Source organism: Prionailurus viverrinus, chromosome F1, assembly GCF_022837055.1.
Source record: "Prionailurus viverrinus isolate Anna chromosome F1, UM_Priviv_1.0, whole genome shotgun sequence".
NCBI classification, from domain to species: domain Eukaryota; kingdom Metazoa; phylum Chordata; class Mammalia; order Carnivora; family Felidae; genus Prionailurus; species Prionailurus viverrinus.
The window spans coordinates 51,151,609-51,178,865 of NC_062577.1; the positions used below are offsets into that span (position 1 = coordinate 51,151,609).

General features: G+C 36.8%; 1 protein-coding gene across 1 annotated transcript in view; it reads right to left on the reverse strand.

The window, feature by feature from the left end:
* USH2A (usherin) overlaps positions 1-27,257 on the reverse strand; it is a 735,906-nt gene that overhangs the window by 189,252 nt on the left and 519,397 nt on the right. Inside the window, exons 45-48 of the mRNA XM_047839579.1 lie at positions 25,901-26,103; positions 21,374-21,486; positions 7,958-8,156; positions 4,345-4,513 (exon numbers count right to left, since the gene is read on the reverse strand). Of these exons, the coding sequence (XP_047695535.1) occupies positions 4,345-4,513; positions 7,958-8,156; positions 21,374-21,486; positions 25,901-26,103 (684 nt within the window). The remainder of the gene's footprint in view (positions 1-4,344; positions 4,514-7,957; positions 8,157-21,373; positions 21,487-25,900; positions 26,104-27,257) is intronic.

Genomic DNA, 27,257 nt, shown 5'->3' on the forward strand with positions numbered 1-27,257 from the left:
GAATGTGGTTGCCCCTATTTCTTAAATCTCCTTAGCCAGAGAGCAGTCTCTTTTTGACAAACTTTCTTTAACATAATGTGTCACATGGGCCAGGGGCAGCACCAGTTAATTAAATATCACTTAGGACAACAGTGCGCTTAGAAAAAACATATCGTCCATATCTATCTATCTATCTATCTATTTGGGGAAAACTAACATTTTTTAAAGCCAGTTTGAGGATAACAAATATTAATTGGTTTAAATATTTTAGCTACATTTCCTCGAATCCCTCAGAATCTTACTCAGTTACTGACAGAAGAAAAGGTTTTATAAAAAGAGATGTGGATTATATCAATGAGAAGCAAAACTGAATTTTTTCCCTCAAAAAAAGTCTATTAGACATAAGATACAAGGATCAGTCACCTTCTCATTAACCTCTCAAAATGAATCTATTTCACGACAGGCTTAAAAATGTTTTCTCTCTAAAAGCTACCATGCAGTCTTAACAGTTAATTGTTATTCTTATCAAAGAATGACCCACATTAACATTTAGCTTGAGGTCATTAGCATATTTATAAAAAAAAGAAGAGTGGAAGAAGCATTCTCTCCTCTGCCCCGCTTTGTTACAGGGTGCTGTGAAGGCGAGTTGCGAGAAAAAAAATGAAGTAAATATTATTAACCAATATTTCAGACTTATCTGTAAATATCAAAATGCCTGTAACCATCTCAGCCTTGAAGTGACAGAGTACTGATTGAATTTTAATTGCATTTAGATACAAGATGGCTTGGGGTCACTATGCTTTCTTTCTTGATGTAAACAGTGTTCAAGTAGTTAACAAAGACCATTGGCTGAGCATAGAGGTTACAATATAATCTCTTCATTTGGGTACATTGAAATGAATGATTACGGCAAAACACTCTCTTTGATTATTCCATGAGATTGGATTTTTTTTTCCCTTGATACCATGGTAGGCATTCTAATACTGTGAAAAATGAACTAGTTAAAAGGAGTCCAAATTGGGCCATGCTCAACAGTTTGGAAGATATTAAAATGTTTGAGGTTTGAGTGAGCATGTGGCGTATGTGCATGTCATATACAGATCATGAAGGTTTTAAAAACTCTGTGTCAAGGGGAGTGTAGGCAGCTCAGTCAGTTGCACGTCCAACTTTGGTCCAGATCATGATCTCACAGTTCATGGGTTCGAGCCCTGCGTGGGGCTGTGCTGACAGTTAGGAGCCTGGAGCCCAGGTCAGGTTCTGTGTCTCCCTCTCTCTCTGTCCCTCCCCCACTCACACTCTGTGTCTCTCTCAAAAATAAATAAACATTAAAAAAATTTTAAAAACTCTTGTTTCAAAAGTTACTTACCAAAAAGTTGTGAATAATGTCAATAAATGGTTTAGTTCATTTTTTAGGGAGAAAAAAGTTAAATATTATTTTCGTTTTTTAAAAAGATCATTTTCTTAGTTTGAAATATGACACGTTGTTAGGATTGAAAAGGTGACAGGCAAATCTCCTAAGAGTTAATAGCTGTGATGGTTGCAACCAATTATTTTTCATCAAGTCAAAGGGACAGAGAATATTTTCTCAGAGTGTAAACAGTTAATTACAAATCATAACATCAAAGATTTTAATGTGACTTAGAAATAAAAACACCATTATCTAACTCTCTGCTAGAATTAGAGAAAAGCCTGTGTGATCCATTGGTCTGAGCAACAGGAAGGAAGAAAACAACGGAACATGCCCATCTCATCTATTTAATTAAATTTTTCAGAGCAACTTTTTGCCTGGGAGGGAAGACAGGAAATGTAGTTGAAAACTCCCCAAGTGCAAACTATTTTGAGAGAGTAACACATTTGGTAGAGTTTGATTAGTTGCTAACGCTATGATTTCCAGTATAAAGAAGTTAACCGTTTTCTACAAAATCCTTATTTTCGTCACCATTGTGTTTTCTTACTTGGAAGATCTAGTTGATTAAGAGTTATTCAATTATGAAAGTATTTTTGCAAGAGAATAAGATATAACGGTATGGTTGTAAAGACAGATTTTTCTATTAATATTAAGGAAAAATTAAGAAGAGTAGAGATTCTCTGCTTTGAATAAACTTGCATGGTATTTAATTACCTCACCTTTCCTTTTTGCTCCAGTGTTTGCCAAAGAGATGCTGGATAACACAATTTCTCCTTTTACTTATACTGGGTAAATGTATTTATGCCAAACACAAGGTAAAATACCTGAATTAAGTAGATGTTTGGCATAAATTTCATGTTAAACTAGATATCTCAAAGCATTCAGCTTTTCCTGGGCATCTGAACACTTAACTTTCTTCTCTTTGTCTCATATCCATTTTCTGTGCTTCTGAAGACATAGGCATTAAACTTAGGTGGTAGGAAAAAAAATCTGTATTGTCAATGGCTTTTCCAGGATAAACAGTAACTGCCAATGACGACAGTGGAGATATTTAGAAGTCTGGAATAGTCATTTTAAAAACTATGTTAATACATATTAACATATATTTGTTATGTAAGAGTAGCTATTTTGCCTCTCTTTTTCCCCCATATTCATTTGTTTTGTTTCTTTGAATCCACATATGAGTGAAATGAGATGGTATTTGTCTTTCTCTGACTGACTTATTTCAGTTAGCATAATACTCTCTAGCTCCATCCACATTGTTGCAAATGGCAAGATCTCATTCATTTTTATGGCTGAGTAATATTCTATTGTATATACCACATCTTCTTTATCTATTCCTCAGTCCATGGGCATTTGGGCTCTTTGCATAATTTGGCTATTGTTGATAATACTGCTATAAACATTGGCGTGCACAAACTCTTAATTACAGAGCATAAACTGAGGGTTGCTGGAGAGGAGGTGGGGGGGTGGATTAAATAGGTGATGGGTATTAAGGAGGGCACTTTTTGTGTTGAGCACTGGCTGTTTTATGTAAACTAATATTGTACTGTATGTTAACTAACGGGTATTTAAGTAAAAACTTGGAAAGAAAAAGTAATAAAGTAAATAACAGATTTCCGCCCTCCCTCTCTCACCCACTCAAAAAGAGTAAGTAGAGTAGAGCATGGATTTTGGAAAGACACACTGAAACGTATCCACTCCCAGTTATGTGAATCTGGCTATGTTATTGACCCTTTCGGAACTCGTTTCCTTGTTTGTAAACTTTGGAGAAAATGCCAATCTCATAGTTGTGAAAAGTATATAAGGTATCATAAGTAAAACCTTTAAATACAGAACCTACCAGAGACTTTGTGTTTTATAAATACCAAAGGTTATTGTCTTTATTCTCGATTGCATTCACTGGACATTGTGTAGTTGAAAGTTGGACAATGGTTTATTCAGTCAGCTGATAGAAATAAAAAAAAATAGGGTGAGGAGGGAAAGATCCCTGTTTGCTATTCTTTGCTGCAACCCTCTTTTTGCCCTACCTAGCCTGAAAGTGGACTAGTCTCAGAATTTGGGTTTCTGATACATCCGGGAACAACACATAGTCCAGAATAGAAATGGAAGACATGAAGAATGGCTTCATGCAGTGGAACACTTAGAAATTCATAGAATTTACGGTGAAAATTTTTAGCCACATGATTGAAATAAAGTCACAAAATAAAGAGAGTTATCCAGGTCTGGATATATTTCCTTATGTAGTAGATACTGTAAGTCCCTTGTAGTCCCTCTCTTTTTTGTACCTAGTCTTGCTTAGATTTCAACAAAGCTGAGGGAAGAAATTATATTTAAAGCAGGCCATTGGCTATGTGTTAGTCATTGAATTTTTGTTGTTTAGGTGCTTGAAGTAGCTGGCTGGCATGAGTCATGTGTTGGCTTTTTCAGCTTCCCAGATTACCGATGTAGGGGCCAAGGGCAGCCTCCCCAAAATGAGCCTCACTGGAGCAAAGATTATTTTGAGTTGAAGGCAACTGAGACTTTGCAGGTTGAAGAGAAACTTTTGTCCCTCCCTTAACTACATAGAATAATCTAAATTGGGGGTCTTTCCCAGAATAAGGGTTATTAGCAGAGATAAATTTCATCTGAACGACCCATCTATACAGCAGGGCAAACATCTAATTACCAAACATCTACTCTTCTTTCTACTGCCCTGTGAAGTGCATTCCTTTCCTCTGATGTCTCAGAGCCCTACACCCTTACCCTTAGTTCAGAATGACGTGTATACTTCATTTTGCCTGGCTGCCGTTGGAATTTCCACGTCTGTGCAGATTCCTCGTACATATGGCATTAAATTGGATTTTCTTCTGTTAATCTGCCTCGTGTCAATGTGATTTTAATGCAGCTAGAGGGACCTTGAAGAGGACAGGAAGTTTTGCTCCCTGACGCTGAGCACACCCGGAAATGATTCTCACCTGGTAGAATTCTGATATAATACCCAGAGCAGCAGTGATGATTTGGTTGAGCCTCTCGTATTCGGCCACCACAGCAAACCCCAGTTGAATTCAAAACGAATGGGATATACTTCTCTTCACAACAGTGGTGCCCAGGCTGGGGGTCATGGAGGACTCCATTACAACAAACCTGAAGTTGGGAATTGGAATTAAAGAAATGTGAGCACAATTCAAAGTACTATACCATCCTATCTCACGTGATACCATTATGTTCTAATAGGCCTTGAGCTGAGACCAAATGTAGTACAGTAGTGATAAAAATTCAGAAGTTTGAAAAATGCATTTCTCCAGCATCATTTAAATTCTATAAATGCTATCTGATACCATGTAACTTTTAAAGACTTTAAACATGCTTTGTGCTCTATTATCACACTCTATACATATGAATTATCCTTTGAATGTCAGTGCTCCCAATGTAAAGGAGATTTAGAATTGTAAATGAACAATTACCTTCATATATATGTTTTTATTTTAATGACTGTTTAATTTGAAAACACATTTATGGAAACCTGTCTCTCACTGATCTTTCTTTTCCTTTTAATAAGTAGTATTATCCTTATAATTTAGATGATCACTTATTTATGAACCCAATCTTCAGACAAGGAAGTCTCAATAGTCTAACATTTATATATATGTATAGGTGTATATATATATATATATATGTGTGTGTGTGTGTATACATATATGTGTATACATATATATATATACATGTATATATATATATGTATATAGGCCACCACATTAAAAAAAGAGATTTATATGGAAATTAATTTTGAAAAGCCCTTTCAATAATGTGTTTTTTTTTCCAGGAGCTGTAGAAGAAATTATGTGCTTGAACAATCAAATAATTATTTGCATGCTCACTTGAGGTCTGAGAGACTGACACTCCGTATATATAACAAATCAAATGCTAAATAATTGCTGAAATGTAGCCTCAGAACCTACACTTGGCATAAGTCACATTAATTAGATAGAAGCTTCCTGTGGCAGACAACGGCAACCACTATTTAAGAGGTGTTTCTCTTTTTCCATTGCACATTGCTATTTCTAGCTTGCACCCACATATGATTCAAGCTAAATATGAGGCAGTAGAATGTGGACTCTCTAAGTCTTCATAAGGGCCACTAGCTTGGGACTTCATTCATTTTTCAAAAATCATCAAAGATCAAAGAAACAGGGCCCTTAAAAATCAAAGTCTACCCTGTGGTTTGTCAGGAAGCCATACTAAACCAACTGTAATGAATTTCTTTTTCTGTATTTAGTTATTAGCAATGAGGATTCAAAATTAGTCTAATGCCAAAGACACACCGGTTGATTCTTCTCTTTGATGTCATACCCTGTATGAAAGGTGAATTTTGAAATCATGCCCCATCTTTAAGACTTAAGCAAAATTTTTTTATGTGTTTCTTTGAGATTTAAGGATGCTGGTCATTTTTGCTTTCAGGGTAAAACAACACATGCCTTCCTCTTATTTTTTGACAGGGACGTAAAATCTTGTCCTTTGTTATACGGTCTCAAAGTATTTGTTGAAGTCCAATTCACATAGAGTGTGTTTCTAGATACTTAAGCACATCCAGCCTCTTCTTTTAGCAGGCTTGTCTAGTGCTTACATTTTCTTGTGAAACTTTCACTGAAATGTTTATTTAAATTTTTAAAAATGTTTTTATTTATTTTTGAGACAGAGAGAGACAGAGCATGAACAGGGGAGGGGCAGAGAGAGGGGAGACACAGAATCTGAAACAGGCTCCAGGCTCTGAGCTGTCAGCACAGAGCCCAATGTGGGGCTTGAACTCACAGACCGTGAAATCATGACCTGAGCTGAAGTCGGATGCTCAACCAACTGAGCCACCCAGGCGTCCCATCACTGAAATGTTTATTAAGTGATGATGGCCCCTTAGAATTGGCTCTTTCAATTCCGGTGCCATTCTCAAGCTCCTTTAGACACATGAAATTTATGCCCTTTTTCTAACCCCCTTAGGTTTAGATCATTGGTGGTTCCCCAAAATGAAATTTTAAGCAATCGTTTCTCTTGGGAGGTCTCCATATAAACAGAATATTTCTTAATCTATTAATTCAGTCTTCAAGTTAGCTGCCTCAAGAAACCTATATGGAAATTTTATTAAGTTGAGCTGATAAATGTGTACCTAATATTTGAAGAGACTTTTGCTTATCTTATGGTTTCCCAAAGCAAGTCTGCAATCTAGTGATTCTCAAAATATGGTTCCTGGAACAGATCCTGGCTGGTTTAGTATGGCTACCAGAGGCATCAGCTGGGAACATTTTAGAAATGCAAATTTTCATGCCCTGCCCAAGATTTCCTGAATCAGAACTTCTGGGGCTGGGACCTGCTATCTGTGTTTTAACAAGCCCTCCAGGGTCTGATGTTCACCAGGGTTTGAATACATGGTAAAGTTTGTATGCGTATTTAAGTCCTCCTGGTATTTAAAGTGATTTAGCCAAAAAAATTCTTAGTCTCCTTTCTATCTCTCTCCAACCTCTCACTCAAGAAATACATATTCATAGTGAACTCTAAGCAGAAATTTACAAACAATTGCTTTCTCTTGAGATTTTAATTGACTTCCTTTACTCTTTTACTGTCAATATCTGTGTGTGTCCTTAATCCTTAAAATAATAAGCCTTTGCTTAATGCATCAAAGATTTCTTTCTTTCTCCTAGAGAACATTTTAATAGGCAAATTTATTCCAGCATTTTTCCCTTCAGAAATACTAAATTTTATTTTATTTTATGAATGTATGTTCATCAGATAGTGTACACCTAATGGCCTAAAGTAATGTAAAACCAAGTCATAATGACAATTCTGGAGCCTAAGTGTCAAAAAAAAAAGTGTAGTTAGTAACTATTAGTTTTATAACATTTCTTAGATGATAACTACTGTTTGGCCAGTGTCAGCTGTAATAATTTGTATTTTGATCCATTTTGCTTCAACAACTCACTTTCTTAATTACTGTGTCTTTCTGCAGTGAATCTTTTGAATTTAGCAACAGCTTTAGTCATTAAATGTGTGATGTTGTTGACAAATAGGAACATTATTTCATTATATGAAATCCTACCTTCAAACTAAGGATTTTCTGCATCGTTTGTCAATAAAACCCATTTACAAACTCCTCTGTCTGGCTGTATTATTGATCTGATTCCTAAACTGCAACTAATATGAACATTAATCTGCAAATGGCCATAATTTTAAAATATTTCTGACAAACCATGGAAGGTCCTGTTCACAGTTACTCATCAGTGTCAGGTAAACAAACACCCACTTGTAGCTGAATGGATTTGTTGTAAAGAAAATTCAAGTCATTCAATCAAACACAAAGTCGGGAGTTCCTTACCATTTCGATAAACTAATATTTCCTGTGAAGATGATGAAAAACGAGAAGGCTAAGATGCTCATGAGGATGACAGGGTTTTTATAAGCATCCTTTCTTTTCCACGGGGTCTTCCTGATAGACTAGTGGAAAAATTGATCGTGACAAACCATGGTTTAAGAAGCAAGTGATTTCACCTGGAGTGTTTAGTGAGAAAACCATATTTCAGTGACTCATTTGAAAAGATATACCTTAGCTTCAGGAGAATAACACTTGTGTCCACAGATAGCTTTCGGTTTTTGACACTTCACTGCCTTGCAGAGATCACTACTGTGGTTCTTCATTAACTTCCGGGTTTTAGGGCATGAATGCCATGTTTTACGTAAGAGATCATATCCGAGAATGATGCCATTCGGCTTCCCTGGAGACATCCAATCAACTTGAAGGGATCTGCAATGGATAGAATAATCAATAACTCTGAAAAGACAACATTTAACATTGCTGCCATCGGCCTCATGTACTCTCAATTAATCTTCCAGATTGGTCAAAAGGTCCATTTTGTCAACAACTTCTTAATTAAAAAGCTGAAGCCAAAGAAGTTATATACGAATGTATAATATGCTCATATATGTTACTCCCAGATAATATGTTTGGAGAATCAATGAAAACTAAGTAAGCTTTTGGGAGGATGACAAATGGCAAGAGTCCAGTGATCTCCCACTTTAAATTCTGGAGACCAGAAGAAAGTACCATTGTTTTGGCTAATCAGGAAAATCAAAAGAAAATTGTGGTTTCATAAGTAAAATTAAGCCACAAGTAATAAGACTTGGTAAGTAGTGTGGAAATTAGAACAGGTGGCAGACCTAATCTCTACTCGAAATCACCTTCTCCTTTGCCAGCCCGGACTAGCGATGTGTCACATAGTTGCCCAACGATATGCAACTATAAAACCACAGTGGAAGCCTCGGAAGGTTCTGAGGCAATTTCAGCTTTCTTGGCACAGCCACTACTTTTCCCCTTTCTCTTCCTTTCTGCTAAACACGATGTCTGGAACTTCAGTAATCATCTTGCAGCCACTTGAGAAAGATCAAAATCATCACAAAAAGGCCACCATGTTATTTGGGTAAGCTGAACCAATGCCAGCAATAATGTACAATCTCTACAACTATTTACTTAAACTTCTGTTGTTGGGTGTTTTGTTACATATAGCCAAAATAACTGTCCATATTGATAAAGTCTTGTTATCAATAGATAAACTTATCTATTATTAAAAGTAATTGATAAATTTATTTATAAATACAACTTATAAATTTTATCAAATGATAAATGATAAAATTCTTCTCAATGCACTGTACTTTGATACACCTTAATTTAAACTTCTATAAACAGACTTGTTTCTCTAGTAATTCTTCTAATGTTATAGTCAAACATGTTTTGTGGTAAGGAAATATACGAATTGGAAGTTTCCACAACAAATATCTTTACATTATAATATTCTAGGAGATGTGTGATTCTTAAAAATTGAGCAACAATTTCATTCTAAATATGGGTATACTTTTCAGGGAGGGGTTGGTATGCAATGAGGGCATAATATCTGACTAAAACTTTATTGCACTTTCAATGATCTATTAATATTTCATTTGTTGAAATGAATGAAATCAGAACATCAAGCTTTCCAGTAGGAATCAGCCCTGAATAAAATGATTTACTCTCAGGTTAATGCTATAGAACTTTAATTCTGCACTTAGGACTACTTGCCAGAATGATACAACCTAAATGACATAGCCGTACTATCTTTAGTGTTTTTTAAATAAGCTCTATAAGCAGAATAAAGTTTTTAATAAAGCCCCAGAGATTTGGATATGACATATTCTTGCAATTTAGCATGGCAAGGGAAGCCTACTATTTGCAAAACACTAGGTAATGCAAAATAATAATTATTTTTATTCTCATTGTTTTCAGAAAAAGGGGTGGAACTCTGACATGCAAGATTAATTCTATTTTTATAATTCTAGAATTTCCAACTACAGCAACTAACCAAATGACAAATAGTTATAGGGCATTTTTATACAGAACACTCCAGTAGGTACTTCGAAGGAGAGCAAGCACATATACGCTTAGTCCCTATACTTTAAACTCTCCCAATAAAAATCTCACAATAACTCATGTGACCACTTTTCTGCCATTGTGCTAAATGGTATTTTTGTTATACCTTTCATTTTAAGAGGAAATATATCTTTACAGGCAAAATTACTGGACCCTATCAGAATTCCAAGTGACATCATATATTAGGAATTCAATTAAGACCAAACATTTACATTAAAAAGCAGCAGTCAAGATAAACCTTGACATTTTAATAGACTGCTAAAAAAAAGAAAATTATTATTTCATTTTCTTAGGGGTACAAACATAACACATTCACTAATAAGACTCTGTAGATAGGAAATTAATGTCACCTACAAGAGAGCAGTTTCATAGGTGACTTCTGTAGTCACCATTATTATTCTAAGGTCTTTGTCCAGCTCTTAAAATTAATTCCACATTTTCCAGATACCTCTTTTGTATTCACTGCATAATCAACTACAGGAAAGACTACATTTAAGTGACATTCAAAGGTCTGACTTTTCCACAAAAGCTGATGAACTAGGAAAGTCTAGAAAACACCATGCAGAATACCACACCATTGTAACTTTTCTTTCTAGCAGAGCAAAACTGTGAAGTGAGACTGCTTATATTTTTAGCGATAACATGAACAGTTTTGCTCTTGAGGATCTGAGTCTGAGGCACGAAGGTAAATGATCAAAGAAGAGTAGCGAGTTTAACACCTATACATCTCTCATTAGAACCAAGGAGAATGACACTGAAAAACCTTTTGGTTGCTGATTTCAAATGAAAGACATCTCTGAGAAACACGCACCATTATAAACGGAATTGGTGGTCTCATTCCTTTGATGTTTAAGAGCAAAACTAGAAGAAACGTTCTTATACCATAGGAATGAATGTTAAATATTGGGGAAACAAGCTGAAGCTCTGTGGTATAGATTAGTAAAGGTTGCATGCTCACACAGAAAAGTAAACCAACAGTGAATCCTTGAGTGAAATATTTTGCAGATTTGTTCATAAAGTCATGATTAGAGTTTATTTAACTCCCAGAACATAAGGACTATGATTTAAGCTACCTTAATAAAGTTTCTGATAAAAACTACTATATCTACACACATTTTGATACATGGGTTCATTGATTATTCAGACATTTCAGTTAGAGTTATTTCCTTTAATTATGTCACCCTGCTAGTAGATTTACTATTCTATCTCTGTTACTATTCTCTACCACTGTAGTCACCACCACAATGATCATCATTTTCAGTCCTTACTTCAAGAAGTATAAACTAATATTGAGGATAGAAAGGAGTATGGGAAAATCATTTCTTTATCACCTACCTTGATACAGGTGAATATTAAAATGTTACAGGTCAGACAAAATTTTATGAAGAATTAGGGTTCCCACTGGTATTCTTCAACATTTTATTCTATTATTACCATTTGGTCAAAATGTTCTTGTTTAAGCCAAAGGAAAAAAAAATCTTCATATACCTTAAGATATCAATTTAAATTGCTATAAATTAAACAGTTCTGGATTCCTTGATCATGTTTATGTAGACCCTTTTTTTTCCTACTCAACTTGGTCATTTTGGTCAATTATTTATGTAACACTCAAGTTCTTCAATTGTATTCCAGATTATGGCTATCATAAATGATCAAGTAACTTTTAACAGAGGACTAAATAAATGTTGCATGATGAAAATATTAACTCTCAGCTCTCAAATCAAGTCATTGAATATTTATCTATTAGAATGTTTAGCATAACTTGTAATAGGTGAAAAATCAAAAGACAAAACCTGTGTCCTTGAATAATAGGGAATACAAAACATGCAAACACAAAGCATGTAAATGCTATATGGCAATTTAAGTCAAGTATTTAAATGTGTTTAGGCTACAGATATTATAAAAACACATAAGCAAAAGTCCTCTGTTCTAAACAATGAGGGTATCATGGAACAGATAGATTTGGACTTCAATTGGTAAATGAGGAAGGGAAGATTCTGTGCAGGAAATTCAACATAAGCAAATGTAAAGGGTGGGAATCAGCCTCAGTGTGTATGGAAGAGTAATGTGACCAACTTGATGAATGAATAAGCTACATCCAGCAAAAGAGGAGGGTAAATTTGAAAAAAAGAAAAAAGTTGATGGAGTCCCTCAAACACTGTGCTGAGTTTGATAGTGAAATGGTATGATTGTGCACTGTTGTCACTCCTAGACTACAAAGCCTTATTAGAACTAACACCCTGACATGCTAGAGTGGAAGAGACCAGGGCTAGAGAGAAAGGTCAGTGAACTACATTAGTAACTCAAGTGCAAAAGATTGTTGAATGGCGTTCCGCTCTTGTATGGGGATTTGAACTACAGCCCCAAACTGAGGATGACAGGTAATGAGTTCCTCCTTTTAAACATGGTAAGTATTTCACTTCTAAAGGGAACAGCAAGATTCTGTTGAATCCCAAGGATAAAACTCTTTGACATTGACCTGTCACCCAAAACAACCAAAAATAAACAGAATTCTAGGAGAGTTTTAGAAAGTAGGAAATTTAGTGAGTATTTCTTAAGTACCTCCTATATGCCAGCCCTGTTCTTTACTTATCAGCGAACAAGACAGCTAAAGCCCCCTTTTTTCATAAAACTTGCATTTTTTCTGGGAGAAGAGGGACACATAAGTGTATCATATGTCAGGTTGGTGGTCTAGGAAGGACTGGTTCTTCTATGCAGAAATTCGACAGAAGAGGCGAATCAAGCCCGGAGGGGTTTCTAGGTGGAGGGAAAAGCTGTGAGGCAACCATGTGCTTGGCATGTTGAAGGGCCAGTGAATCTAATAGGGCTGGATTGGACTGCACACAAGACAGAATGTGGGAAAATGAGATCCTATGGGTATAAGGAGGGTGGCATGGGTGTTTGCTGATGATGTAGGATTTTCTACAACACAGAAACAACTGGATTTGTTGTTGAGTGTGTTGGAAAGCCATCGGAAGTTTTGAGGCACAGAGTGAAAGAGGAGTTATTTACATAGTGAAGAGTGGCATCAAACACACACCCTAACCCCTGCTAACACCTAGGGTCAGACTGAGGAAGGCATTCCAAATATGCCACTTAGAGAAACTGGAGGCAGAGAAATTGGAAGCACTTGTTTCTCATGTTTGGTACTCACTGTGATATAGAAATGTCTAAACTCAGTCTGCTGCTGTCCTTGGAGGATAGTAAGGAGTTTGGGGAGAGCTTGACATTGATCTTGACAGTCTATACAAGCAGAGAAATGGTGCTTGACGCTCCATGAGAGAATCCTGATGGCTAGGTATTGTCCAAAGTAGCTGCAACAAAAAGGTAAAATAAAGAGTGCCTCATGGCACGGATCAATGAGCTTCACCGGAACCAGGAGATGCCTTGCGAGATGACTAGGCTTGAGCCAACTTGAGGGTATACTGTTCATGATGGCAGCCTTCTAGGAAGAGGAGACTCCAGCAAGAAGAGTCCTTGGGATGCCCTACTCTGTTGGGACCACAAGAGATCAGCTATAGAGGGCAGCACTCGTGTCAGGGAAATTGACTATGTGGAGATCGTCTTGGGGCCTCTCAAGGGAAATACAACTCTCCAGGAAAAGTGCCACCTGATATGCAGAGGGCTTTGAGGGTTGCCCAGTGATGGCAGTGAAACAATAACATTGAGAGGAGACACACTGGATCGAGGGGGATAAGAGGGAAAGAGCAAGGAGAAGGGAACAGACAAGCTGTGATCAGGCATGAGTCTGTGAAATGGTAGAATCTTTGAACCAGACTTGGGCTTAATAATTTGCTAGAGACAAAAAAGACTTTTTAATACTTGATCATGAATCTCAATTACCAAAGTGAGCCTCATAACTAAAAATAATTCAAAAGCTATAAGATGTTTCTGAGAGGCTTTCAAGAGTCGAAGAGAGGACAGCCAAAGGATTATGTATAAGGCAGCAAGCAGTGGGCAAAATGCAAAGCCTTTTCTTCTTTGTATCTCATTGAATTAAGACCCCTGCAGAAACAGGTTACATAAACTTAAATGATGAAAACATGAACCAGGGTGGTGGTGGTTGTGGAAATGAAGAAGACAGACACATATAGGAAGATTGAGCAAACTCAGGGGATTAAAAAAATTCAAAGATAGATGTCAGTGATAATATGCAGGTGGTGGTGCATCTGTGAAAATGAATGTTGGAAAAGATGATGAGTTAGAGGAGAATGTACCGCTGAGGCTTGAGGTAGCAGATACTACTACAGAAAATCAATAGGCAGCTGCATAGATGAGACTAGAGTTTGGGGGAAAACCAGGGTCAGCAATTTTTGAGACATCAGAATGACTAAAATGTGATGTTTGAACTACCTGATGAGGAGGGAGAGTCTTTCTGTTCAGTCTCACAATTAATACAAGGATTTGGAATGGACCTAGTAAAAGAAGGAAATGGGTGTTCAGAGAGCAGGGTACAATGTGGTAGTTAAAGGCCAAAGTGAATTAGGAAGAGGGGGATTTTGCTGAGAGGCACAGTCGGCCTCAGTGACTGGCTTCTACCGGAGCTACAAGAGGTAGAGAACTTAAAGGAGTTTGGGAAGAGAGGGAGGTGAGAAAATGGAGGTATTGATAGCAGAGTCTTAAGAGACTTGAGGAGAACCTGGGTGGCTCAGTTAGTTAAGCAGCTGACTCTTGATTTCAGCTCAGGTCACAATCTCAAGTTTCATGAGATCACGCCCCAAGTTGGGCTCTGGGCTGACAGTGTGGAGCCTGCTTGGGATTTTCTCTCTTCCTCTCTCTGCCCCCCGGCCGCGACCCACACAAGTGTGCGCTCTCGCTCTCTCTCTCTCTCTCTCTTTTTTTTCTCTCTCTCTCTTTCAAAATAAATAAATTAACTTAAAAAATGAATAAATTCGATATTCTGTAAAGTCTTTTTTTTAATAATTGAATTTTTTAAATGTTTATTTTTGAGATAGAGAGACAGACAGTTAGTGGGGAAGGGGCAGAGAGAGAGAGGGAGATACAGAATCTGAAGCAGGCTCCAGGCTGTCAGCATAGATTCCCATGCCGGGCTTGAACCCACAAACCATGAGATCATGACCTGAGCCGATGTCAAACACTGAACCAACTGAGTCACCCAGGCGCCCCTTCTGTAAGGTCTTTTAATGAAACAATGTGTCTGATAAAGAAAACTCACTAGCCATTAAAAATGATACTTCCTGAATTATAAGACTTGATCAGATCTGTACAACAGTAGTAGATATACTTGAAACAATCTCTTTCAAGAGGTCTTCCTGTATCCTTTAAAGACTCTTAACAGAGGGGCACCTGGCTGGCTCAGTCTGGTAGAACATGCAACTCTTGATGTTGGCATCATAAGTTTGAGCCCCATGTTGGGCATAGGGCCTACTTTAAAAAAAAGACTCTGACAGAAATTCCAGTCCAAATTAAAATGTGTCTCCTGTTGTCCATATTGGTGAGGGAGGGAGTTTAGAATATGGGTGAAGAAGACTTGATGTGACATATTATATCTACAGCCCAACATCCTCTCTATTAAGAAAATAATAAAATAAATCATGATCTAATTTTTTTTCACACAAAATATAAAATTATTATTTCAGTGCTCAAGCTATCAGTCACTGAAAAATATCAGAGAGGGAAAATTAAGGATAGAAGAGATTCTCTGATAATACAAAAAAAGTCATACTATAAAAAAAAAATAGAGGCCTCAAAGTTTCACCCCAAATTTAGTGAGGTAAAAAGCGGAGAATTCTTACTCCACAACCTAAAACCTCTTTTGCCATATTCAACCCCAACCTAAGTAATTTGAAAATTTAAGGGGATTTATAAATGATGATAGTGGTGTAACCTTCATTTAAAGACACGCAGCCTGTGCTGATTTCATAAGGATTTCTGAAAAGTTGGTATGTAAAAATACCATTTATATCATTCAGTAGCTTCAGGCAAATTTTCCAACAATTATTTGCGAATGCTACAAAGACGTTATACCACAGACTCCTCGTCAATAATACAGCCCTGAATTGATTTGGAACAGAAAAAACTGCCATGGTGCCAATTAAAGACAATGAAAGACATGATCTGTGTTCTCGCTCTGCCTTCCTTTGACCCTTTCCCCTGGAAATGATGCATTTTGGAATACTAGCAGTAACTAATAAAATCTCTTTCTTGTTGACGTTCTTCTTTTTTTTTGCTTATCTATTTATAGCTAAAAAAGCAACCCAATACAAGGGAAGCTGTCAGCTACTGTGTTTGTCATATTTCAGTCAAAGCCAGAGCCAGCCAGCTATCTACATCCACCGTAGTCTCTACATTCTCAAGGACCAGAATTAATGAATTAACTATTGATTAAATTCCACTCTAGCAAATCCACCAAGGCAAATAAATGAACTACCCAGGGCACATGTAGGCCATGGCCAGACATGTCCGGGCTATCGATCACTAGTTAGTATTCTTTTGGGATATAGAAGCAGCTGATGATAATATGACAAGTATGGAAAATGTGATGTAGAAACCGAGTTTGTTTCTGGAGAGGCAGCTTATAGAACTACAGGGGCTCATGTGCTCTTTCCACATTTGGGTGCTATGGTGTCTTTGGGTTACATGTAATGGGAAAAACACGTATGAGTGGTTGTACTGTAGATGTCACGAGTCATAAGTTAAGGCCAAAACAAAAACGAGTTGAAGCATCCCATGCATATAATCAGACAGTCTGATATACTATCTGTATATGTTATTAAAATACATGACAGGTAAATGTTACAGACTATTGTGCTTTACCAAAACTAAACAATCTAAGAAACAAATGTCTTATTAGAAACCAAATTATTTTAAATGCTATAGAAGTTAATTCAGTCTACTGACATTTTCTGGAATAATTTCACATTTGATTTTGCTCATTGCTAATATAAAAGATTTTTTTGAATCAAAATAAAAATATAACTAACAAGTATACATTGCCAGACATATAATAAAATACACAAACAATAACATGCACATAAGAGGCTAACTACTTTGGTGTTGGTATAATTTTGATTAATGATTTGGCAGCCCACAGCTGCTCATTTGAGTCCTGCCTCTGGAAAATGTTGCTCTTCTATGATGAATCATTTTTAGAAAGGGAAGATTTCCCTTGCCAATATCTGGTGGTGAATGATTTCTATCAAGACCTTTTTAGATTTTTGACCAAAAAAACAGGAAGGAATGAAGGAAGGAAGGAAGGAAGGAAGGAAAGGAAGGAAGGAAGGAAAGGAAGGAAGGAAGGAAAGGAAGGAAGGAAGGAAGGAAGGAAGGAAGGAAGGAAGGAAAGGAAGGAAGGAAAGGAAGGAAGGAAGGAAGGAAGGAAGGAAGGAAGGAAAAAAGAAATAAAGGTGGTAAAGGGATTGGAATTAAAAACAAACAAACAAACAAAAAACATGGTAGAGAGGGACTTTCTGAGGCTGGCCAATATGGAGTAAACCTATTACAGCCTCTCTGTGACTGATTATCACTAAAAAGTGTGCAGAAATTACAAGAAGCAACCACCTGAGGATTCTGAAAAGTTAACAATAGAGGCAGATAAGGACGAGAGGGAAAAAAAATTTAAGGATGAATTTCTCATTGTTTCCCCTCTTTGATCTCCCATCTTTAATCCAAGAGCAGCCCCGGGGTAGAATTGTGCACTGGACAGGTAAAACCTATGTGAGGAACCCCATCTTTCTGGCCAGAGTACAAAAAGGCCTTACAAGCCAGAGGGTGTGAGGGGAAATTCCTGTTCTGTTTTTTCTTTTTTTGTCCAGACTTGCTCTGAGGAGGATTCTGGTCAAGGAGCTGCACTATAGCAGTCCTGGTCAAAAGGGAATCCAAAATCCTAGGAAAAATCCATCTTTCTGACCAGAGGAACCAGGGAAAGGGGCTCCTGTGATCTAAAACACGTGCGTGGGAGGTGTCCCTGTTTTCCTTCCACTTTCTCTTATCTTGTTGCTCTCGCCAAACAGCCTCATTTATGTAAAATGTCAGGTAACTTGGGAGGCTAAAATTTCAAGAGAAACCATATCTTCCTAGCCAAAGATCCCACAAAGGAAGCACCAGGGATCTGGAAAATGTGGGAGGAATCTCAGACAACAGAGAGCTAGGTCATCTTCAACGCAAGTCCCTACTCAAGTCTAAACCGCACATGCACGGTTGCTTTCCATGCAAAGGCAATCTGAGCGTCACAGCAAAGACTCTGAGATATGTCCATTACATAACCCTCCAAACAAATACCAGATTAGCCACTGAAAGGTGCATACATGGGGCAGACATGAAGCGGCATAGCAAAGCTTTTGAAAAATGAACCGACATCGGAGCCCCTGAGCACATAAAGCCAAGACAATATTTGCAGTCTGAAGGTAACCAGACGATTACCTGCTGAAGGAAACGAAAACTTCATCCTTCTTCAAATTTTTAACGGGACTCAAATGATCACAACCTACTATTCAAAATGCCCAGGAAACAATCCCAAATCACTCACAATTACACTAATCAAAAGAAAGCTGAAGTGGCTATACTAGTATCAGACGAAGTATACTTTATAACAAGAAAATTACCAGAAAAAAAGGGATATTATGCAATGATGAAAGAATCAATTTACCAAGACATAGCAATCCTAAATGTATATGAATCTCATCATAAAGCATCGAAATACATGGGGCAAAACAGAGAGTTCTAAAAAAGAAATAGATATGCCCATAATTATATCTGGAAATTTCAACATTCTTCTCACAATATTTGCTTTTGAGAACAGACCTGGGGAAAACAACGAAGGTTTCATCATTTTGATTGTGGTCTTCCACTTTATCATGATTTTTAGCTTTGCCCCTCCTCCCAGCCTTCCACTGTGCCTAGTTAGCCTTAATTCCTAGATGCCTCTGTTCAGTTTGTCCAGAGAATACACTTCTGATCTCATGGTAGTAGAACATGCTAGATGGAGCAAGAGAAGTAGACACCAGGATACATACTATGGAGGTAGGGCACCGTGAATTTTTGGATGGTTAATTTTATGCATCAACTTGACTGGGCCACAAAGTGCCCAGATATTTGGCTAACCATTATTTCAGTGTATATCTGTGAGGCTGTTTCTAAGGAGATTAGCATTTGAAATGGTGGACTTGGTGAAGCAGATTACCTACCCCATGTAGGTGAGCAACATCCAATCGGTTGAGAGTCTGAATACAACAAAAAGGTGGGAGAAGGGAGAATTCCCTCCCTTTCTTTGCCTGCTTCCTTGAGCTAAGACATCAGTCTTTTTCTCCTCTCAGACTTGAACTGGAACTTATACCATTGGCTCCTCTGACTTTCAAATCAGAGAGACTTTGAGAGACTACACCACTAGCTTTCCTGGGTTTTCAGATTTTGGTTCTGTTTCTCTGGAGAACCCTAATTACAGGTTCCAACCACATTTTTTCCCCAGATTTTTAGCTAATCTCATGATTCCAGCTTTGAACTTTACATCTTCCTCTTCTTCACTAACCTTAAAACTTGTAAGTGCTCAGACACTGAGGTTCTCTGCAGGGTAAATTAGTTTGTTTTGTGTCATTATCTCCTTCTGCCAACCAAACTTTGGTTGTAAATGTTTTCCACTGCACTAACTCATTTGTTTCTCCCTGCCAAACATTGCTTCCAAAATTGTGTTGAAATCTCTCTTCTATTGTCTGCTCTGTCATTTTTCTTCCTCTTGTTGTATGATGCCTTCATTAATATTTTTGCCATCAACTTATACATTTGAATGTAAATAATCTTTAACCACAACTATTACTCTGCTATTATCTGTAAGAATCTTTTTAAAAAAAAAAGTATCCTAGAAGCACAGACACATATAGACATTTGTCCAATGTCTAATAAAACCTACAGATTTTTAGCTACATATAAATATGTAATTTAAGACATACTCCTTTATGCCATTCATCTGGGCTTAGGTCATGAGGATGAGAACAAACAAGAAATTTGACAACATACACCCACCTAACTATAATTCTTCCTTGAGTTCTTGAAGACAGAACTCAATTATTGCATCATCCATGATGCCTTCACTGATAATCCTGGGTAGAGTTCAGTGTTTTTCTCTTTCTGTTTTTCCTGCATATTATAAACTTATGTTGTGGAGTTTTTTACATTATTCTATAAACATTTGTTTAGGGCAGTGTCTCTATAGTAGACTGAAAACTTTGAAAATTTAAAACCATGCCTTATACTTTTTAAATTAATTTTTCTTCTTATATTATTATAACCACAAATGTATTTGCTGGTACTTTTTTCTTTTGACTATTTTCCCTTTGCATAGTAGGCAATTCTGTGGATAGGGAAAATTTGCTGACAAGATTATCAATTAATTAGCACATGTGAAATTAGATAAATATCTGTCATGTGTTAGATAAAAGATGGACTCAAGGAGACAAGGCATGATTTTTGCCCTGAACAGCTAAGCATCCAATTACTTGGGTTTTTTTTTTCTAATTATTTTTATCTTTAGTTCCCTAAATCAGTACAGATATTTTTAAACTGATTTTAAAGAAACATAGAAATGTTAATATGTTGCAAAAGGATCCTTCAGAATTGAAATCTTTTATAACAAATCGATTATTTTGGTCAGTGTGTATGTGGGGTGTGTGCGTGTGTGTGTGTGTGTGTGTACAGGTGAAGGGTGATTCATTTAGCTGGAACATCATCCCAGTATGATGTGGGAGTACTCAGATTTCTTTCTCTAGCCTCAGACTGATGTAGAGGGATGAACTACTCTCGTGTCAACTTTGGCTTGGGATACTTGACATTAAATCTTTTTATCATTATTATTGTTAACTTGAACTGAAAAGAGACTCACTTTCAATCTATGGCTACTTCTCAGCAATACATGAGCACAGAAAAATAATGAGATTGTACCAAGAATCTCATAACAGTGGTAATGGTTATCCAGACATTATCTCCCCTGTTTATTTTACAGATTTTTCTAGGTTTAAGGCAATCTGATACATGCAAATCTAATTTTTTTCAAAGAGAGTAACTTAGAAGGTAATTAATCTAATGAAAATTGTATTCTTTGCCTTACAAAAGGATTCATTTAATGACACATTTAAATACAGAAACCCTTTCATGCATTTAAGCATTTGCTCACAGGTTACTAAATAAAGGGAAGTGAAACTGGGAAATCGGGGACATTAAAGCTTAAGTATTAGGTGATGTGACCAGTGAAAATCAATAGCTAATAATACAAAAATTTTGATTTACACAGGTGTTTATAGCAACTTTCTAAAATGAAATTGTTATGGTTAGGATGAAATCTTTGATTTTAACGTTCATTGCTTATGATCAGCTTTTTATTTATTTTTTTAAGTTTATTTATTTTTGAGAGACAGAGAATGCATAAGCTTATGCACAAGCTGGGGAGGGGCAGAGAGAAAGGGAACAGAAGATCTGAAGGGGGATCTGCGCTGACAGCAGAGAGCCCAATGAGGGGCTTGAACTCACAAGTGGTGAGTCAGAGGCTTGTGACTGAGCCACGCAGGTGCCTCTGATCAGCTCTTGACATTAACTGGCAAAATAATTTTTACCTTGAAGCGATGCCGTGAATTGTGGGTGTTGGTATATCACTTGGAGTATCCTCCACAGTGGTGATTTGGGTGCCATTGCTTTTCGCACAGGCATATTTGGTGCAGACTTCAACCTACAAACAGTTTAGAAAAGAATAAATCCAACTATTTTCAAAATATACACTGCCAGTGGCTTGAATCCACCCACCTTCATTTCATAGGACTCTCCTATTAGTTCTCTATAACTTCTTAGAGTTCTATAAATATTAATTTTTGATGTTGTTTGACTGCATTGGTTCAAACTCAGAATATGATATAGAAATGAGCTCAGGACAGTTGATTTAGTGATGAAAATGGTGATGTTTAGTCTCTGGTTCCAACCTTTCAGAAAGAGACAGACATATTCATCCCTTTGGGGCACAGTAAGGAATGGAAGATGTTTAGGTGACAGTATATAAGCTTAGTAGGTTATCACTGCATACTGCTCTCTAGATCTACAACCAGGTAGTGTAATGATGAGTTCTTGCAGAAGTCTTGACATTTTAGAACAAATAGCCCAAATGTTAATGTGCAATGGAAGAAAAACGAGGTCTAGAGAAGCCTTTCAATGTGGCTGAGCTACTTTATATTCATCTGTTCCAGCTGCAGTTGTATTTTTACCTTAATCACAGCAGAAAATCATCATTTATCCCTTTAATTCTGCCGCCTAATCTGACTAAAAACTGAGCAGGGTGGAGTAACTAAAGATTAGAAATCGAGTTCATCAAGCATTAGTAACGCAAAAGAAACACATTCAGCAAGTGGAGGAGAGACAAATGAATGTACAAAAGATTGCTACTGAAACACTCACAAAGTGACAAGATTCTGTTTCCAATGAAAGGATAAGCCAAAGAGAAACTGTACTTTTTCCAATGCTCACTTACTTTCAGCAGCTAATACATAAAAAATGAAGGGGGACGCTGGATACCGATGCACCTTAAACACTAATACTGAGCTTTTAAGTGAAGCAGTTCTCTGGATTTCCACTGGCAATTGAGAAAAGACAAATGTGTCTCTTACTGTATTTAGTAGTTACGTCATTTTATTCATGGGGCACTTTACACCTAAATGGGAGTTGAAGCACATTTTTATGATGCTGTTTGAGTTGTGTTCTTTATGTATGCCATATAGTATTTCATGTATTCCATATAGTATTTTTCCTATCTACTAATATTTAGTAGAGATGTGGACACTGCCAAGGCCCTCCACTCTGAGTATGTCCAATGAAACCCCAAATAATTTAAAGGGAAATGAACTTAAAATATACTTGCTGCAATAGAATTAATGACAATAAAACTTCATACATATTAGGCAATATTTGACTATGTGGTGCATAATTATAACTAAAAATCAACTCCAGTTCATTATGTAAGTAATATGTGCTCAATATTAATGGGAACTGGCACAAATAATTTTATTGAGTCTTCATGACTCCATTTTCATCAGCTTGCAAATTGGGGGTGAGAGAAATCAGGGAATATGATCAAGCTGATTAGATATGAGATATCTAATCCAGGCTTTACTGTATTCTAGTCTTATCATCTAAATACTAAGCATAGCTTTAAGTTCCAAACTACTTAGCTATATTCTGGGGCACTTGGGGTGGCTCAGTCAGTTGAATGTCTGACTCTTGATTTTGGCTCAGGTCATGATCCCAGGGTCATGGGATTGAGCTCCATGCCAGGCTCCACACTGAGTTTGGAGACTGCTTAAGATTCTCTCTCTCTCTCTCTCTCTCTCTCTCTCTCTCTCAAATTAAAAAAAAAAAAGTTATAACAAAACAAAACTAAGCTACTAGCTCTATTCAAATGATTCTCAAGAAAACTCTTATTTTGACCTTGGAGAAATGTGTCAATATTTTTCTCAACTTACTAAGGTAACAGACCAAATTTCATCTTTGGGATATTTCTGCTGCTACAGCTATATTGCATAATGTGAATGAACCACAAATATAAAGGTTGACTGATTCACATAAAAACAAAATTGAATCAAAAATTGACATTTTTAATGTATTTATATATATTATATATATATATATATAAATTATATAGAAGGGATATATAAAATAACTCATTCAAAAAAGTAGATATTTGGATCTATATGTCTGCTTTATAATCAATACATGTTTGACAGAGGGGGTTAACACAGAGAACCTAATCCTAAAGTAGTAGGCATATCAATTAGGTGCAACATATTGTATATACACATATACGTATATATACATATACATATAAATATTTTTATACGTATATATTTATACATATATGTATATATATACACATACACTGGTATATACATGTATATTTATTTATTTACTTATTTATTTTCAAAATTTATTCATTTACTTTGAGAGAGAGAGCATGCACATGCATGTGAGTGGGGGAAGGGCAGAGAGAGAAGGAAAGAGAGAATCCCAAGCAGGCTCTGCACTCCCAGCACAGAGTCCATCTCAGGGCTTGAACCCAGGAACTACGAGATCATGACCCGAGCTGAAATCAGACGTTTAACCCACCGAGCCACCCAGGTACCCCTGGATGCATATTTTAAATGGAGTAAAATCCCAAATCATCTTTGACATCATGAACAAAAATTATTGTAATCTGTTACTCAAATTTCCAGTGATGCAACAACTATTTCAAGTGGAATATTCCTGGACTGTGGAGAGCTTCACAAAAATATAGTTTATCAAGAATAAGAACATCTTAGTCACTAATAACACAACTAAAATATTAGATTATAATTTGGTATTTTGTCTCCTTATTTTGTTAGATGTCCCAAATCTGATCAAAATGCATTCTTTTCAGGCCACTAGTGACTCAAACCAGTAGGGATGAGTGAAGCCTTTTATAGGACAACATGACTGAAACACTTACACATCAACTGTTACATAGTCAGAAAGCTGGATGAGGACGTGCATGCATGCATAGCCCCTATTGATCTCACCTTAGGTTGTATTCTGAGTCCTGATAAAGCAAATAAATAAGTTGCCTTTTGAGGACTCAGCCAGCTTTCTCCATCAGCGCCCCCCAAAAGAATAATACAGCAAATACTCTGTCACCTTCCTAAGCCAACATTGTTCACAAAGCTACATGTATAATTATTTTGAATGTGGTTTTTATTTTCTAATTTTCTATGATGTACATGCACATAGAGACTCACTCTAAGAACCGTGAACATAAACATCAGTCTGTGTGTGTTCCATTCTAAGATGACTCAGGTGAGTTCATGGAAATCATGGAATGTAATGAAAACTAATCAGCATACCTTTCTTCTTTTATTTTTATTTTGTTTTCTTAGGAACCTAGGCCTAGCAGCGGGGGGTGGGGGGGCGGGGAGTGGTAAAGCATTGGCTCTAGCCAGATGACTGTGTATGTTTCCCCTTCCAAGGTGAGGGAAAGAAGGGGATGGGAAATGAAAGAGGTAGCACTCACTAGACAAAGCCAGTGAATGTTTCTGTGGTCAAAGAAAATTTCCATGCTTAATATCTTTTGAAAATTATTTACAAAGCTCTTACAAATGTTGGAAGTAGCATAGATTAATTAAAACTTTACTACATTACAGCCCTTCTCTATAAACTTTGAGTTTCTGTTTTTATCATTAATTTCCACATTTGGCCTTGTTATCTTTTATATCCCAGCAGTGTAATGAGTTCCAATTCCTTGGGGGAAAGTTCTTTGTTGAAGATTCCTTAGTTGTCTCTATATTTTTTCTATTTTAAAGATCAGCAGATCTCAAAGAGGTCTATGAGTTGGGCCTCAGATGGTCAATGCAATATGAAACTGCACACTAACTTTTGTCATATAGGCACATAGGTGTTTTTCTAGGGCAGGGTGCACTGACATCATTAGATTATCAAAGAGGTTCAAGGGCAAAAAAGTTTAAGGATAACTGTTCTCACATAGGCAAGGGTCGACAAACATTTGGTAGATGACAACAGATAAATTTCTTTCATCTTCAGGTCAAACCCTTTAATATATTTTGTCTGCCATATATTCATTTATGTTTTCTTGCCGCATTCAGAGTCACAGAATGCTAGAGGTCGATAGAATGTTTTAAGTCACCAAGTCCGCTGCCCTTATAAAAAAGATAACTGACACCAAACAGGTTATGTGGCTTCCCTGAAGTTATTAAATTAGTAAATAGCAGAAATAGGAATAGAAGAATGTCTCCACATTCATAGGTTGATTCTGATTTTGATATCAGTAAAAGAATCAGGATAAAGGTGAACTGCTTAGCAAGATTTACCGCAAATATGTGATTTGCCTCATTTTGCCGGCAAGAATATCCTCACCATCGTTTTCCATATTACCATTACCTTCTCTCCTGAGACTCATGTGTTTGCCCACAGCAAACAGATTTAATCCTAATCAATTTCCCTCTTTTCTCTCCCCTTCCCCAGTAAATAAATAATCTGTAACCAAGACGGAAGGTATTCACTTAGAGACATAGCCTGGCAATGTTTTATTTAACACACCTATAAGCTTAGCCATCAAAAAACAGTGTTCTAACCTGAATGTCATAGATTGTGAAGGGAGACAGGTCTCTCAGAATGAAAGACCCAGGCACATTCATTCCAGTCTTGTAGAGCTTATTATTTACATAGACAGAATATTCAGTGATAACGCCATTTGGGTTTGAAGGAGATGTCCAGATGACACGTACAGATGTACTGTTGATGATGACAACCTCTGGAGGAAGCATGCCCTGAGGCTCTAGAATTAAAGGAAGAAACTGAATAAACTCCAGCTGTCTCTGAAAAAGCACTTGTTAAACTAAATGCAGATTAGTATTTAGGCTTTTGCAAAGGGTTCCTTGCTTATCTGCTTTTCTCTGATGAAGTTATCACAGTCTGTAGTCCTCTGTAAATTGGCTTATTATACTCTCAGTCAGAAACCATAAGAATTGGTGGTAAAATGCTTTATACCACCAGCATAGTGCTAATCTTCAATACTATGTGACCAGTGGGATATGATGATAAATTATTCACCCATCTGCACCACCAACACATATCTATTATTTGTCTCTTTTCCCATCCCTTCACGCCATACCTCCCAGGGAAAAGGAAGAAAATTTGCTCCTTAAGCAAAAAATAAAACTCAAATACATTGAGGCTGAGGCTGGTGGAACGTAAAAAAATCATTTGATGTTACTAGCTTGTAACTCAAGCAATATGAAGCAATAATGCAATATTGTCATTATGTAAATGATTTTGAATGTTGATTACCATAGGTAATGATGAAATCTAACATTAGGAAAAAAATCTTGCTTGGCGTTAAATTACACAATTATTCAAGCATGTCAGAAATAACTATGCAAAGACCTATTTTTATCATAAGAACCCATCTTAACTAGTTGAAAAATTGTCCTTGTGATCCATTCTATTTTATAAACAAAAGGTGTCGACCTTTGGCACCACAAAGGGAAATGGGTTCCACACTTAAAGTGCTCTGCTAATGACCTGGAACACTTGCTTGGGAGGTAATGATATTATAATGTTTATAATGAGACTTTATAAAGCCAAAAAGATTAGAAAGACCATTCCAAACACATTTCAGATTCACAAGTTGCTTCCCTTGCTTCCTCCCCCTTGCTAACTGGCTTAGAAATGAGTCAGAGGCAATTTTTCTCAGTGGCTGAACCTCCACCTACCATTTCTGGTGACTCAGGGAGAGCCCTCACTGTGTTTGGCTGTCGTTTTGAAAAGCATACTGCTTCTAAGAGCAAATCTTTAGAACAAAATGTTTCTAAATGTCACCATTTATTGATGTGAACTCAGCTCCAAACTAAGCATACACTGAAAAGAACAGGAACAAACTGGGCTAATATCCCATTATTAGAGCCTTGTGCTACTGTCTCTAAGGGACCA